The sequence below is a fragment of the Elephas maximus genome, chromosome 2 (assembly GCF_024166365.1).
Source record: "Elephas maximus indicus isolate mEleMax1 chromosome 2, mEleMax1 primary haplotype, whole genome shotgun sequence".
In the NCBI taxonomy this organism is placed as follows: Eukaryota; Metazoa; Chordata; class Mammalia; order Proboscidea; family Elephantidae; genus Elephas; species Elephas maximus.
Window position 1 is genome coordinate 85726987 of NC_064820.1, and position 17446 is coordinate 85744432.

A 17446-nucleotide genomic window follows, 5' to 3' on the forward strand; every position below is an offset into this window, starting at 1 on the left:
GGCTAGACCTATCTCCTGACTTCTAGGCTCTCTATTGGATAAGGGACTTCAGAATTTTCCTGGCTCCTCAAAGTCAATATGGCTGAAATGGATCTCTTCATCCTTTACTCTCAATATTGTTCTCCTTGGGTTTTCCTCTGCTTTGGTGAGTGTCACACATTCTCCAGTCACTACCTGGAAGTCATCTTTTGGGTACTGGTAGTTAGTCTGAACTCACAGGTCTTACTGGTGTAGTACCACTGTAATCAGGCCCTCTGCTTTCAGTTGGGCAATGCACATTTTGTGCGGACTGGCTTCAGGTTTTTCAATGTTATATATCACACAGAACGATAGATGTTGTAGGTATTACACTATAGACCATTTCTCTGTTTAAAGGAAAGGGGAATTTTTCTGATAAATGTATTATTTGAACTTTTGTAAATGCATGGTTTGTATTTGGGAGATAAACATGTATGTATATTTATGTACTTATAGTCCAGCTATCTGTGCCTTAGAGAAGGCCTCTGGTCTAGGATTAAAGAAGTTCCTTGAGCTAAAAATGAGGGACTTAAAAAACTTATAAAATATTCGAATAGAAAAATGCATAAAACAAAAATTTACTGTGTAATAAAACTGTGACTTGTGAGGCAGCCACCCAGGTAAGGAAGTATATTGCCTCCAACTCACAAAAGGAACCCTGGTGACTCAATGGTTAAGTGCTCAGCTGAACCGAAAGATTGGTGGTTCAAACCTACCCAGTTGCTCTGAGGGGAAAAGACTTGGTGGTCTCCTCCTGCGAAGATTACAGCCTAGAAAACCGTTCAGAGCAGGTCTGCTTTGTCACATGGGACCACTGTGAGTTGAAATTGACTTGGTGGCACCCAGCAGCAACAACTCACAGGGCTTCTGTGAGGTAACCATAATCTAGACTTTCACGATAATAACTTCCTTGCCTTTAATTCTAGTTTTACCACCTTAGACTTTATATGTGTACGTAAACATGTTGTATGTGCTTTGGGGCTTGCTTTCATTTACCGTTGTATATGTGAGGTTTATCTACATGTGCTGCGGCAGTTCTTTCACTGCCATTGGTATGTGTACTATCCCATTTTATGATCTGTAGTTTATTCCTTTTTTTGTTGATGGACATGTGAGTTCCTTCAGTTTTTGGCTGTACAAAGAATGTTGCTATAAACGTTTTTGTATATGCCTTCTGGCATACATGTGTCTGAGTTTCTCAAGAATATGTCCCATTGGAGGAATTGTTGAGTTACAGAGTAGGGGTATTTTCAGCTTTCTTAAGTAATGCCAGGCTGTTTTCCAAAGTGATTGTGTCAGTTTACTTTCCACTTGCAGTGTGTGAGTGTAGGGATTGATTGTTTTTCTGCCTCATAGCTAATGCAGTCTGTAACTACCCATTGATACCCATTACTATCGAGTCGATTCTGAACCGTAGTGACCCTGTACGACAGACTAGAACTGTCCCAGAGGAATTCCAAGGAGCAGCTGGTGGATTTGAACTGCCAACCTTTTGGTTAGCAGCGAAGCTCCTAACCAGTGTGCCACCAGGGCTCCAATCTGTAACTAGCCCCATGCATTTCATAAGTATCAGTAGTAGATGAGAGTGTGGCCTGTGATTCAGACGACATGAGTTTGAACCCTGGGTTCTGGCACTTCATAGCTGTGGGACCTTGGGTAGGTTACTTCACAACTTTCTCATCTCTTCCAAACCGTGATCTTCCAGTTTTTCTTTGTTGTTATTGGCTTGGGTGATAAGAAGTAGGTTTACGTCATTGTAGTTATTTCACTGGATAGATGATCTCCTTGAGGTCTGTTCAGAGTTTGTTATTTTTTTTTCCCAAAAAAATAATATTTTTTATACATTAGTTTTATATGAGGAAGTAGTAATTTACTACTACTTTGATGGTGAGTTTATTAGGAGCCTGTTTCATTACTTTTAATTTTGATAGCTGCTATTCATGCAGTGCTTTATAATTTACAAGGAGTGCTGGTGGTGCAGTGGTTAAGAGCTCGGCTGCTAACCAAAAGGTCAGCAGTTCAAATCTACCAGCTGCTCCTTGGAAACCCTATGGGGCAGTTCTGCTCTGTCTCTACTGTGTCCTATAGAGTCGCTATGAGTCAGAATCAACTCATTGGCAAAAGATTTGTTTTTTTGGCTTTATGGTTTACAAGGCATTTACATGTTTGTTTTCTGATTTGTTCCTTACAAAAATTGAGTGAAGGAAGTAGGCTGGTTTATTCCCATTTACAGAGGAGGAAACTGAGGCTCAGGAGGCTTTGTTGACATCACAGCCACTCAACTAGATGTGTTAGATCCAGACCTTGTACTCAGGCTGTCTCTCCAAAATCCCATCAAGCATAGGTTAGATATTGGTGACTCTGACTTCTTCTTTTGGACACTTTAGAAATGGAGTAGATGCTAATGAGTGTATCATCTTTACTACTTCCAGATTTATTTGTATTGGGTCATAGATATAATTAGGAAAAAGTATGTATTTTCTGTGACATTCTGTTTTTGTTTGTTGCTAGGGAGTACAGCCTGCTACAGGTGAAGTTGTGTTTGATAGTTTCCAGGACTCTGCTTCTCGTTCAGAACTAGAAACTCGGATACTGTGCCTGCAGCCAGTGGAGCTGCTGCTGCCATCAGGTTTGTCAGAGCAAACGGCGACGCTCATCCGCAGAGTGACCGCTGCTAGGTAAGTTGGCACGTGCTGGAAACTCACGCTTGATTCTAAAACTTAGACTCCATTCCAAAGCTGATTGATATTTATGAAAGTTACTGAAAATATTTACTCATAAAATTATATTTCAGCAATAGTAGAGGACATTTTTAAAAAGAAAAATGAAATTATCCATGATATCACTTCAGAGGTGACCTCTTTAAAGGGGTTCATGATATTATTATCAATGATATTAATTGTTCATTAATCTTCAGTATCTGGAGGCAATTTAGAGTTCATTTCTTAGAAAGTTTATTTAATTTTGAAAATGCTTTATCTGTGCTGCAAGTTTGAATTCACGTCCAGTAGCTTTATCTACTAAGGCACCGTGGTGGTGCTGTGGTTAAACACTCAGCTGCTAACCGAAAGGTCGGCAGTTTGAACCCACCGAGCTGCCCTGTGGGAGAAAGCTGTGGTAGTATGCTTCCGTAAAAGTTACAGCCTTTGAATCCCTGTGGGGCAGTTCTACTCTGTCCTGTAGGGTCACTATGAGTCGGAATCGACTCTACGGCAACAGGTTAGCTTTATTTAGTAGATCTAAGACCACACTTCTTATTTATGAGTCAGTGTCTCAGGCATGGTGGCATACAAAGGAAGAAGACGTGGTTGTGTTACATGTCTGTCAGAGTTTATAATCTAGTAGGGGAGGCAGATGTGTGCATACCTAGCTGGATTCGTAAGGCATGTTGTATTAAGTTCCAAGTATAAAGGTGCCTGCTTGGGAAGATTCTTTCCTGCCACTTGGACAAGTATGGTGGGAGAAGAGACTGGAAAGGCAGGCTGGGGCTAGAGTGAAGAGGACTTTATATACAGGTCACGGCCAGATTAAGGCATGCCCTAAGCACTGATAATCTGTGGTGCCTCCTTTCTGCTTACTCATGCATTCTAACAGGATATATGAGTTATATATATACCTCATGTATTAGCATACATGGAGTAGTATCAAACACTGTGTCCTGCACAGCAGACAATAAAAAATGAAACTCATTTGGTATATAAATTAAAACTTTATGTGCTAGATAAATATTTATATTTCTAGTATTTTTTGGATGTTTGCTATGTTAGTATTTTATTGTTACCTGTGTTAGTATTATATTAAATGTGTGCTAGATTGCATCCACGTGTATGTCAGACATATTTTAAAGTTAAAGTTATAAATATTATTGTTTATAAAACTTAGGACATAACTCTGTACATAAGTGCTATACAGTTAAAAAGTAACTTGGTTGAATTCATTGTCATGGTCTACTTATTTGAGTTCCCTCACCTTCGCACGCCATCTGGGACTGGAGTTCTCATTGGTTGTTTACCAGGACATGCGCAAGAGCATACCCTTGTGTTTGTATCGTGGCAAAGAGCATTGATGGCGTTTCTAGTCAGAGCTGCTGGATCAGCAGACATGGATGTACAAGACAGTTCTCTCAAAATGGATAAGGGAGCTGTTATCTATTAATGTAATCCATCATTGCCCAATATATTGCTCATGTTGGATCCAGTTGCATAGTGGGTGAATGTAGCAAGGCTTAGACTCAATAGCCCACCCCGACTTCTTGTTTATTAGAAAGAAATAGTATATTCCCAAGAGACCCACCGAGATACGGTGGTTCAGTTACATGGGAGGGGACTGTAGGAGTCAGAGGTCAGTGAAGGTGTTGAAATGGTAGTGGCCTCATAGCTACAACAGTCTTGTGGGTGGGCGCCCTCATGACCATGCGTGAACTTAATTTCTAGCCAGCACATTTTCATGAGCTGGAGCTGGTATCAGTATCATTTAGTGCCCTGCCAGTTCCCTTCCACTGTGGGGCTTGCTTTTCCTTGTGTCCTGTCTGCTGGCACCTTTGGGTCTTGTTTTGAACAACTGGTGGTCCTGTTTTGTTGATGCTTATTGGGTAATCCGTCCCTGATACAGGTAGTCCCCTACTTACCATAGACCTCTGTTCCAACGACTCTGTTTTAAGTTGGTTCTGATGTAAGTCAAATACCTCATGTTTTTTGTTTTTGTTTTCATTATTATTGCCTATTATTATCAGTTTGACGGCACTGGGTGTTTTTTATTATTTTCAGTAGCTTTATAAATCCAATCTTTGTCTTTAGGGGTTGGAAACATTGCGTATAAACTAGCAGATATATCTTGATACATGCATAGATACATAAAAAAACACACACACACACAAATAAAAAATTTACTCTGACAATACAGAAGAGTTGGACAATGTTGGCATTTTGTCAGTTGCTGTAATAACTCCGCTTGTGGAAGGTTCTGGACCATCTGGATTGTCCTTGGGAATTGGGATGGCATTTCTAGGTGGGAAATTACTGAGAGTTGTCTGTATGGGCCTTTTCTTTTTTTCTTTGTATATTTTGTGGTAACATCTCACTGGTTCCCAAATCTGCCTATTAACTTCAGCAAATTGATTAGCATTTGGGACCATGTTTTCAAGCAACTGAAGCTCCTGATTTAGCTTAGAAAACTAAATCTAAATGGCAGTGTTTTGAACAGTAAGTCATAAAATTGAACATCTGGGGGTGAACATTTAAGATTGATAATATCAGCAAATTATATGCTGCAACATGTATATAGTAAAACATATTACTAATGATTAGAAGATGTACAAAAAAAAAAAGACCGTCCTAAGTACGATTTGTCATAACTCGAATATGCCATAAGTCGAGGACTGCCTGTATTGAGGAATTTGGACTTTGGAATATTTTCAGTTAATAAGTTGAAAAATTTATTAGAAAATCAAGCTAATTGATTAAAGTTCCATATGTTTCTTTGTCCTTAGGATTAAGAGTGTTATTGTTTTTATTCATTTAAACCTAACTTCGTTCAAAGTAGCTTTCCTAATTTATTTTTCTGATTATAACACTAATACATATTCATTTAGAAGAAATTTGGAAGTTATAGAAAAAAAAGATAAAGATATTAAGTCAAATCTCATAACCTAGAGATCATTACTGTTATAAACAATAAGACTTTAACAATTAAAGAGACTAGCTATTAATTTACAGAAAGAGATGTTTGCAAACAGGCAGTCAATTCTAGAGAAAGTGTTGTGGCTGCTGCAAAGTGTTTTTTTGCTTATATGCTTTATACAGCCTTGTGATAAAAGGAAGAATGTACCATTGGCTCTTTGAAGGTTATACAGTAGTGCAGAAAAACAAGTCACATGGGATTATAGAAAATCGTAGAGATACAGGTCTCGGGAAAAAGAAACTTTTAGGTTAAACATCTACTGTTATTTCAGAGTGAGCAAGGTCCTTGGGAAAATAAGCAGGGGCATTTTTGGGAGACAAATGAGGTTGATTTGCAGGGGTATTTTTAATGATAAAAAACAAATTCTAAACTCGTTGCTGTCGAGTCGATTCCGACTCATAGTGACCCTATAGGACAGAGTAGAACTGCCTGATAGAGTTTCCGAGGAGCGCCTGGTGGATTCTAACTGCCGACCTTTTGGTCAGCAGCCATAGCTCTTAACCATAGTGCCACCAGAGCTCTACATTTAATGATAAGACACCCAGAAATCTTTGAACATTGTTCAGGCTTCTGGGGAGCTGTTTAATTTTAACATAACTATTAAATATTTTGGTGTATTTTCTGTGTACATATGCTCTGTCACCCTTTTTTCAGTTATAAACTTGGCTTCAAGTTGCAAAATCAGTTTGGATCCTGATTTTTTACTTACAATTTCCCATTTATATTTTTTAATTTTATTATGGAAAATTTCACATACACAAAATTATATAGAATAGTGTGGTGAACCCCCACAAATCCGTCTACCAGCTTCAATATTTATCAGCTCAGAGCCAGCCTCATTTCATTCATACCTCCACTCACTGTCTCCTTGTATCATTCAGAAGCTAGATAATATCATGTCATCTGCTAATATTTCAGTAGGTACTACTGAAAACAAAACTACTATGTAACACGCAATCATATAAATTATCATAGTTTATTTACCCATTCCCGTTTTGTCATGTTGTAGTCATTTTTTTCCTCAGTATTACAAATATTGCTGGAATCTTTGAGTCCATGCATAGGAATCTTTGAGTACATTTCTGATTATTTCATCAAAATAAATCCTGAAAGTGGAATTACTGGATCACAGGGTATAAACATTGATATAGTTATCAATTGCTTGCTAGAATGTAGTCATATAGGAGGGCTTGTTTGAACTCTTGCCAATATTGAGGATGGTTAGTTAAATAATCTCTGCCACTTGGATAGATGAAAAATTCTGCATCAAATTCACAGATTTTTGTTCTTAATTTGACAGTGTATTCAAAACTTAAATAACTAAAAGACAAACAGTATACTGATAAGGGGTGCCATTCTTGGCATATGTTTTTTATTTTAAAAAATTATTTTAAAATCTCCAAAAATGTTATTTAAAGATAGTTTTCTAAAACTGTTTTTTAATATTTCATGTCATCTTTGGTTTTGTTCATTTTCTTCACAAATGAGCGTATGTTCGATTAGTTTAGATATAATTGAGGCTATATTTGGTAACTTTTATCAACACTTTAATTTTATTGTTTTCCATGTGCTTTTTATAAAATAATAAAGGTAAAATAAAATAAAATAAAAAATCATCCACAATAACAGATATTGCCAAAGCTAAACTTATGCCTGGTGATATTTTTAAATATTCATTCATTAAATGAGATTCAAAAGCCTTTGGCATACCAAAGACAGTTTTGGATGTCATATGAGAATTTTTCAGATTTGATGAGTACCTTCGTCTTGTTTTAATTTTTATTTCTTTGGTTAGCATTGAGAGAATGTAATTTTTACTGGGGTTAATAACTACATGTAAATTTTCAGGCTTTGTATATTTCCAGCCTTTCTTTTTGGGGTTGTCTTTTGAAAATTGACATGTAGGAGATTTTTTACATGTTAAAGGTATGTATTTGTTGCAGTCCTTTTTCCCAGTTTTCTGTTTCATTTTCAAATTTTTGTTTATTACTTTTTTTTTTGTGATATCTTTCAAATAAAAAAAGCCTCTTTACTAAAGTCTTCTTAAAACCAAACAAAAGTTTAGCTTAACTATTAAAAAATGTCTGCCTCAAGTGTTATGCTCTTTTAAGATCTATCTATATAGGATCAAATTGACAACAGGAACTCAAAAGATAGGAAACTTAGAGGGGAATAGTTTATGTTAATGAAGGAGGAACAATTTAGGAAAAGGAAGGTGAGAATTGTTGCACAATTCGAAGAGCATAATCAGTGTCATTGAATTGTACATGTAGAAATTGTTGAATTGGTATATGTTCTGTGTGTATTAACATCAACAAAAGTAAAATTACTTTTTTAAAAAAAGCTTCTAATTTCTATTCCTGGTATTGGTCTTTACGTTTCTTACTAGAATTCTGAAATGCTCTGTCTTTTAACAACGGCAAAGGTAACCTCTTTACTTTTGTTGTGATTGTTTTATGCTTTACTACTATGTCTTTTCTTTGCTTTTTTTCCTCTTTTCCTGCCATCTCATGAATGAGTCAAGATTTCTTTATTCTCCTCTTTTCGTTTTTCATTCTTTTGATGGTTAAGCTTGGATATTTAACAGGCATATTTGATGAAACAAAATCAAAAATTAATTCATATATCTAAGGCTGACTTATATCTGTGGACAGAATGATATAGTGGAGATTCAAAAGTCAGTGGTCAAACAGTATGGGCCCTGATGGCATAGAGCTTGGGTTGGAAGTGACTGGTTAAATTACTTAGAAAAGGGATAATGAGTGCTTACATAGTAGAGTTGTTGTGAAGATTGAGTAAATTAGTTTTGGTAAAGTACTTAAAACAATGCCTGGCCTAGGAAACTCTTACAAGTAACAGCTATTCTCATTTTGATGCTTAGTATTCCTAGGCAATGCAAGGATTTAAGAATACTTTAATCCTACCTTCTTGTCTTCCCTATTATTGATACCTGGTATTTTACTTGTATCTTGATATTCAGTCTCTACAAAACTAGTCATCATTATTATTTTATGCATTGCATATATTTAAGAGTATGTAAATTTGCTTACTATAGCTACTTGTATTCTACACCTTCCTTTGGATTCAGTGTCCATCTTGCTGAAATACATCCTTTAGTAGCTATTTTATCATGGGTCACTGAGTGGTAAAGTCTTATTTGTTTTGGACTGAGGATGTCTTCATTTTATCCTTGCTCTTGAATGATCTGGATATGAGCTTCTAAGTTGAGAGTAATTTTCCTTAGCACTTTGAAGTTATTTTACTGGCTTCTAGAATCTGTTGTGACTGATAAGACTCCTCTCTTTCCACTGTTGCTCCTTTGTGTATAATCTGTCTCCTTTCTCTTTTTTTGCTAATATTTTTCTCTTTTTTCAATAGTCTGTAGTTTGATTATAGCATATCTAGGTTTGGGTTTATTTTTATCTTTCTTGTGATTGATTACACTATTTTAGATTGAAGATTCATGTTTTTCTTCAATGTCGGAAAATTCTTACCCATTATCTATTTTTGATACTACTTTACCCGTATTGTTTTTTTTTTTCTTTTCTAGAACTCCTGTCAGAAGTATGTTGAACCTTCTCATTCTACTCTCTGTGTCTCTTACATTTGTTTTTACATGTTCCATTTCTCTGTCTGAAATGGAACACGTAAAGATCGATATCATAGGCATTATTGAACTGAAATTGACTGGTACTGGCCATTTTGAATCAGTTGGACAATCATATGGTCTACTATGCCAGGAAAGACAATTTGGAGAGGAATGGCATTGCATACATTTAAAAAAAAAAAAATTTCAAGATCTGTCATGAAGTGCAGTGGTGTCAGTGATAGGATAATCCATAGGCTTACAAGAAAGGCCAGTTAATATGACTATTCAAGTTTATGAACCAACCACTAATGCCAAAGATGAAGAAACTGAAGATTTTTACCAACTTCTAAAGTCTGAAATTGATCAAACATGCAGTCAAGGTGATTGGAATGTGCAAATTGGAAACAAAGAAGGAAGGATGGTTGGAAATTATTACCTTGGTGGTAGAAATGATGCTGGAGATCACATGATGGACTTTTGCAAAAAAAAAAAATTTTTTTCTTTTTTTTGCAAGAGCAGTGACTTATTCATTGCAAATATGTTTTTCAACAACATTATCAGCGACTATACACATGGACCTCGCTGATGGAATATACAGGATCAAGTTGACTACATCCGTGGAAAGAAACGATGGAGAAGCTGAATATCATCAGTCAGAACAAGGCCAGGGGCCGACTGTGGAACAGACCATCAATTGCTCATATGCAAGTTCAAGTGGAAGCAGGAGAAAAGTAAAACAAATCCATGAGAACCAAAATATGATCTTGGGTATATCCCACCTGGATAGAGCCCACCTCAAGAATAGATTTAACCCATTGACCACTCTCACAGATGAGTTATGGGATGATATCAAGGACATCATACATGAAGAAAGCAAAAGGTCATTAAAAAGACAGAAAAGAAAGAAAAGACCAAAATGGATGTCAGAAGAGACTCTGAAACTTGCTCTTGAACATAGAGTAAGATGAGTAGAAGAAATGATGAAGTAAAAGAGCTGAACAGAAGATATCAAAGGGCAGCTTAAGAAGACAAAGTAAAGTATTATAATGAAATGTTAGAAAACCAAAAGGAAAGAACATGCTCAGCATTTCTCAAGCTGAAAGAACTGAAGAAAAAATTCTAGCCTCCAGTTGCAATATCGTAGGAGTCTGTGGGCAAAATATTGAACAACACAGGACGCATCAAAAGAAGATGGAAGGAATACAAAGCAAATTGTTCAATGTTCAGCCATTTCAGGAGGTAGCTTATGATCAAGAACCAATGGTATTCAGGAAAGAAGCCCAAGCTGCTTTGAAAGCATTGGTTAAAGACAAGGCTGCAGAAATTGATGGAATACCAATTGAGATGTTTCAGCAAACAGATGTGACACTGAAAGCACTCACTTATCTGTGCCAAGAAACTTGGAAGACACCTGCCTGTGTGTCCATCCAAAAAAAGGTGACCCAACAGAATGCAGAAATTATCGAACAATATCATTAATATTGCATGCAAGCAAAATTTTGCTGAAGATCATTGAAAAGTGGTGGCAGCAGTATATTGACAGAGAACTGCCAGAAATTCAAGCCAGATTAACAAGAGAGCATGGAATGAGGGATATCATTGCTGGTGTCAGATAGATTTTGGCTGAAAGCAGAGAATACCAGAAAGATACTTACCTGTGTTTTATTGACTATGCAAAGGCATTTGGCTGTGTGGATCATAAGAAATTATGGATAACATTGCAAAGAATGGGAATTCCAGAAGACTTAATTGTGCTCATGTGGAACCTGTGTATAGACCAAGAGGCAGTCCTTCAAACAAAGCAAGGGAATACTATGTGGTTTAAAATCAGGAAGGATGTACATCAGGGTTATATCCTTTCACCATACTTATTCAGTCTATATGCTGAGCAAATAATCAAAGAAGTTGGACCATATGAAGAATGGAGCATTGGGATTGGAGGAATATTCGTTAACAACCTGTGATATGCAGATGACAACCTTGCTTGCTGAAAGTGAAGAGGACTTGAAGCACTTACTGATGAAGGTCAAAGACTATGGTCTTCAGTATGGATTACACCTCAACATAAAGGAAACAAAAATTCTTACAACTGGACCAATAAGCAACATTATGTGATAAACAGAGAAAATACTGAAGTTGTCAAGAGTTTCATTTTACTTGGAACCTCAGTCAACACCTATGGAAGCAGCAGTCAGGAAATCAAATGACGTATTGCTTGGGTAAATGTGCTGTGAAAGACCTCTTTAAAGTGTTTAAAAGCAAAGATGTCACTCTGAGGACTAAGCTGTGCCTTCCCCAAGCCGTGGTATTTTCAGCTGCCTCATATGCATGCAGAGCCCTGGTGGTGCAGTGGTTAAGAGCTGTGGCTGCTAACCAGAAGGTTGGCAGTTTCCATCCACTAGCCACTCCTTGGAAATCCTATGGGTAGTTGTCCGTTTTGCAGGGTTGCTGGGACTCCACGGCGACAGGTCATCGCATGGGAAAGTTGGACAGTGAACGAGGAAGACCAGAAAAGAATTGATGCATTTGAATTATGGTGTTGGTGAAGAATATTGGATATACCATGGACTGCCGGAAGAACAAGCAAATCTGTCTTGGAAGGAGTACAGCCAAATGCTCCTTAGAAGCGAGAATGGTGGGATTTTGTCTCAGGTACTTGGATGTATTATCAGGAGGGACCAATCTCTGGAGAAGGACATTACACTTGACAAAGTAGAGGGTCAGTGAAAAAGAGGAAGAACCTCAAGGACATGGGTTGACACAGTGGCTGCAGCAATGGGTCAAACATAGCAACAATGATGAGGATGGCGCAGGACCAGGCAGTGTTTCATTTCGTTGTTCATAGGGTTGCTGTGAGTTGGAACCAACTTGATGGTACCTAACAACGACATCTTTGTCTCAACTTTTTTCCCTCCATCTGTGTTGAATATGCACTTTTGTTATTTATTGGAGTTGCCCCTGGGTGGTACAAATAGTTAAGTGCTTGACTACTAGCCCAATGTTCGGCAGTTTGAACCCAGCCACAGGTGCCTTGGAAGATAGGCCTGGTGATCTGCTTCTGAAAGGATACAGCTTTGAAAACTCTGTGGAGATTGTGCTCTGCGCACAATCCCGACGGAATTGACTCGATGGCAGCCGTCACTACCACCACCGCATCTACTGTGTGTTTAATTTCACTGGCTGTATTTTTATTTCTAGAAGTTCTTTTTGATACTTTTTCAGGTTTCCGTGTTTTTTAAAAATATATATTGTCATATTCTTTACGGTATCTAGTCCTTATGTCTCTTTAATCGTGTATACTTACTTTGTATTTTCTTTCAGGTTATTCTGTCCTTTACAGTTCTGTAGAGTCCTATCCTTTAACATACACTTCTTTTGTTGGCTCCCTGTGCTGACTCTCATGTGTTTTGAAATTTGTTGTGCACTCATTTTCAGCAGTTGTTGTTTTTCAGTGGAAGCTGCACTTGCCATGAATGGTTGCAATGTGCTAATTTTGCCTTTGCTTCTGGTTTTCAGTGGTCTTAGTTTGGTTATTTATTAGTTTCTCAACTTTTGTCATTGCTATACCACATTTGCAATAAAAATTTAAGCTTCTCTTTGTGCTTAACACCTGGGTTTTTGATGTATTATGTTGTTGTATGCTGTGAGTCAGTTCTGACTACCCAGTGTCCCAAAGCATGTCAGGATTCCTTGTTGCTTCCCTGGGCTGATGAGCAGTTTTTTTAGTCCCGTGTTTTTCAGTGAAGCAGCACGTTGATGCTCAAGGCCTTGTATAGGAGGCTCAGCTCAGGTCCCTTACAGGTCAAAGGTGCATCTTCTGTTTATGGCTTAAATGTGGATATAAAATGCCCGTGACTCTTTATGGTGCCATTTCCCACCTGTACCTTTTTTTTTTTTTTCCCGGCACATGGTGATTTCTTTCCTTTTTATTTTTTTAGCTGTTTGCCTCTCTCTAAAGAACATTCTTAATTATGTTTTCATTGACTACTTCTATGTGTTTTTAGTAGTCTGAACTAGTTAAGTCCTCCATGCTTTGGGAAGCATCCTTTTTTTTTTTTTTTTTTAATACTTACAAGGATCTTTCCCCGTACTGAAAGCATTTCAGTATTCATCTATATTTTATGTTAGTTGATTTATTTTTTTGTCTTGTATTTAGTTTAATTTTTAGCATTTAACTCTTTAGTTCATTTTTCTTTACTGTGTTAGATATGGACGTAATTTAATTTTTTGCCTAAATGCTAGTGGTTCCATTTTAACATCCATAAAACTTGTCTTTTATTAACTTGAGAAACAGCTCCTGGCCATATTGAAAAAGAAAAGAAAAGGAAAAAAAAAAAAAAAAGCTTAACAAGGGGCATAAGGAATGATTTTAATTCTGTATAAAGAAAATAACTTGTCAAAATTATTTTCCATATTTACTACCAGTAAACAATACAGTATTGAATTTTTAAGTAGACTGTTTTGTTTTGCTCTTGGCAGCACCTTCTTGTTTGTTCTAAAGATAAAAAGTGATAGATAATTTCTTGTGTCTTAAAGACCACTCTTATTCTTCTGCAGTAAATCTGGTAAAAAGAGCTTACAGTTTTTGTCAGTTACTGTTTGATGTTTGAAGTTGGATAAATAATATGTTAAAGTACATGAAAAAGTAAAAGAATGGCTTGGAATAATATTTATATCTCCATCTTAAAATATTAGGATATTTTTGTAGTATTTGTTTTGACCACTAGAGGTCTCCAAAGGATTTTATATTATGTGAATTATAATTTCAAAACTAGATTATCTACAGTCTTTTATTTATTTTTATATCTCAAGGTACAAACTTATTTATTTTGTATCATAGGGCAACCTAAAATAAATATTAGTCAAAAAATGGTAGTAAGCTAAAATTATTATTTCAGAGTACTGATAAACTTAATTTTTCTTAGGTTAATTATCTTATATAGGGTCGCTATGAGTTGGAATTGACTCGATGGCAACGAGTTCTTTTTTTTTTTAAATGTAACATGTGTTTATAAGATTTCAATCTGTGTCTTAGGGAATCAGCCTTACTATATTAATTGTTTCCCTTCCATTTGCTATAAGAATATAGATAAAGAAATGGAAAACAAAGATTTTTTTTCCCATTTTTTTTATTATTAACTTTTATTGAGCTTCAAGTGAACGTTTACAAATCAAGTCAGTCTGTCACATATAAGTTAATATACATCTTACTCCTTACTCTCACTTACTGTCCCCCTAATGAGTCAGCCCTTCCAGTCTCTCCTTTTATGAAAACTTTGCCAGCCTCCAACTCTCTCTATCCTCCCATCCCCCCTCCAGACAGGAGATGCCAACACAGTCTCAAGTGTCCACCTGATATAGTTACCTCACTCTTCATTAGCATCTCTCTCCCACCCACTGTCCAGTCCCTTTCATGTCTGATGAATTGTCTTCGGGGATGGTTCCCGTCCTGTGCCAACAGAAGGTTTGGGGATCATGACCGCCGGGATTCCTCTAGTCACAGCCAGACCATTAAGTATGGTCTTTTTATGAGAATTTGGGGTCTGCATCCCACTGATCTCCTGCTCCCTCAGGGGTTCTCTGTTATGCTCCCTAAAACAATGATTTTAAGCACTTGTATTAACTGCAGTTAAGATTGCTTAAAAGGTTAACCTTTGATTTAGAGATGTTATGTGTTTATAAAACACCACTGAAGGAAAAGCTACTGAAAGCAGTAGACAGGTTTTAGTTAATATTTACTGAGACCACTCGGATGAACATACTAGAAGATAACTCCATTTTGTGTTCAGAGACATGAGAGCTTACTTGGCACTGGTATCATCAAGGAAGACTTTGTGGAGGAGGTGGGCTTGGATGGGGATATTTGTAGGAGGCAGAGGCCTTGAATTAGTAGTGGGGAGGAGTGAAGGGTATGTGTTGTGTGTGTGGAAACAATGTGAGTTCTGAGGCACACAGGCTAGAAATATTAGAGAAGGTATAGTAATGGGGCGGGGTTGGGGGGGACTTTCATGTTGAGAAATTAGGGAAGAAAGGGTTGAGGACTGTAAAACCCAGGCAAAGGGGTATTGACTCATAATGGAAGGCAGTAAGGTTTATTGTTTTGGGCAAAGGAATGACATGACAGAAGATTAGGTGGGAGCCCACAGGGTGAGTCTGTTGTCTGGATGGGACAGTTGATTTAAGAAAATGAACTCTTCCCTTAACGGGAAAAAAAAGAGTGCACAGAGAAAATAATTAATACCAAGGAGTTTGGAAAATGCCAATTGTTGGGAATAGGAAGAAGAACAGAAAGAAATAGAAAAGGAGGGGATAGATAGGGAAATAGGACAAGGTGGAGAGCCCTGGCGGTGCAGTGGTTAAGTGCTCAGCTGTTAACTGAAAGGTTGACAGTTCGAACCCACCCAGCAGCTGTGTGAGAAAAAGACCTGGTGATCTGCTTGCGTAAAGGTTACAGCTAAGAAACCCTGTGGGGCAGTTCTAACCTGTCACACGAGGTTTCTCTGAGTCAGAATTGACTTGATGGCACCCAACAGCAACAATGGGAATGTGTGTAGTTACAAGTGTCCTGTTGTACATGATGTGATCATGGAATAATTTACTGAAACCTTTGTATAATGTGCCCATGTAAATAATGTGCACACACACATATAATGCACAAGTCGCACATAGGGAAATAGCGAGCAAGGGGGTCGTGCTGTTTGCAAAAAATGTAGGATGCATGCATTATTTGTGTAAAAATAAGGTACATGACATTCAGAAAGATATTTGGTTAAAAACAGATCCTAACTAGTTGACATAGCTTATATCTGTAAAAGAATTTCCTGCAGTACTAGAGTGACTTTAGTGATCTGACCTTCGAAATAAATGCTTTACTATATCAGCATTTACCCAAAGACAGATATGTATGCTGCAGATTTAAAGACAAAATTGAAATCTTCGTATTGGGGAATGAAAATAAAAAAATAGTTGCTGTCAAGTTGATTCTGACTCCTGGTAATCCCTTGTGTGTTAAGAGTAGAACTGTGCTCCATTGGGTTATCGATGACGAATTTTTTGGAAGAAGATTGCCAGGCCTTTCTTATGAGGTATCTCTGGGTGGACTGGAACCACTAACCTTTCAGTTAGCAGCTAGTGAATTAATCGTTTGCATCACTCAGGGACTAAGGTGTGTTCCCCCTTGCTGTCGAGTCTCTTCCAGTAGAACTGCCCCATAGGTTTTCCAGAGCCATAATTTTTATAGAAGTAGATTGCCATATCTTCTCACTCACCTCATATGCATGCAAAAGATGGATGATGAGTAAGAAAAACTAAAGAAGACCCATGAATAAGGAAGGCCTTTGAATTGTGATACTGACAAAGAATATTGAATATACCATGGACTGCCAAAAGAGGGAACAAATGTGTCTTGGAAGAAGTACAAACAGAATGCTCCTTAGAGGCAAGGATGGCAAGACTATGTCTCACATACTTTGTTATCAGGAGGGACCAGTCCCTGGAGAAGGACATCATGCTTAGTAAAGTAAAGGGTCAGTGAAAAAGAGGAAGACCCTCAGTAAGATGGATTGACACAATGGCTGCAACAAGGGGCTCAAGCATAACAACGATTGTGAGGATGGTGCAGGACTGGGCAATGTTTTGTTCTGTTGCATGTGGGGTCACTATGAGTTGGAACTGACTCAATGGCATGTAACAAAACAACACCATTTAAGCATGTTAGAATATTGTTAAAAACACAACCCCATTCTTCGATAAATTAACAACCTAAGCACAAAAAAGTAATAGCGAGGTGTTTGCCAACTCTTCATCAGAATGCTCTCGTGATGACTAGGCCATAATACCTTCTTTAAAAGTTTCTTTCTTCCTAGAAAAAAAATATTGAAGTTAAAAACCAAAAGTACTTGAAGGAAACTTAGTACCAAGTGAGTTCAGAGAGCCCAGAGAAAGGCATAAATCGTGTGAGGAGCCCTAGGACGAAGGAGGAGTGGCCATGGAGTAGGGAGGGTGGACTTGGGTCCTGCATGGCATCGGACACAACAGACTGGGCAGAGCCTCACCTGGTGTACTTACCTGAACTAATTTTATGTGGTTCACAAATAACCATTTTCTACTTTTACAGTTAAATATTTACCTAAGGTGTATTGAAAACGTGTAGTGAATCAA

At 37.4% G+C, this 17446-nt stretch overlaps 1 protein-coding gene across 3 annotated transcripts in view; it reads left to right on the forward strand.

Moving 5' to 3' along the window:
- The window catches only part of MSH3 (mutS homolog 3), a 217899-nt gene that overhangs the window by 25187 nt on the left and 175266 nt on the right, over positions 1 to 17446 (forward strand). For all 3 annotated transcript variants that reach the window (XR_007514976.1, XM_049866717.1, XM_049866709.1), the window contains exon 8: positions 2530 to 2696. Coding sequence is in view for 2 of the 3 variants with exons in the window: in XM_049866717.1 (XP_049722674.1) it covers positions 2530 to 2696 (167 nt within the window). In the remaining variant the exon portion in view is untranslated. The remainder of the gene's footprint in view (positions 1 to 2529; positions 2697 to 17446) is intronic.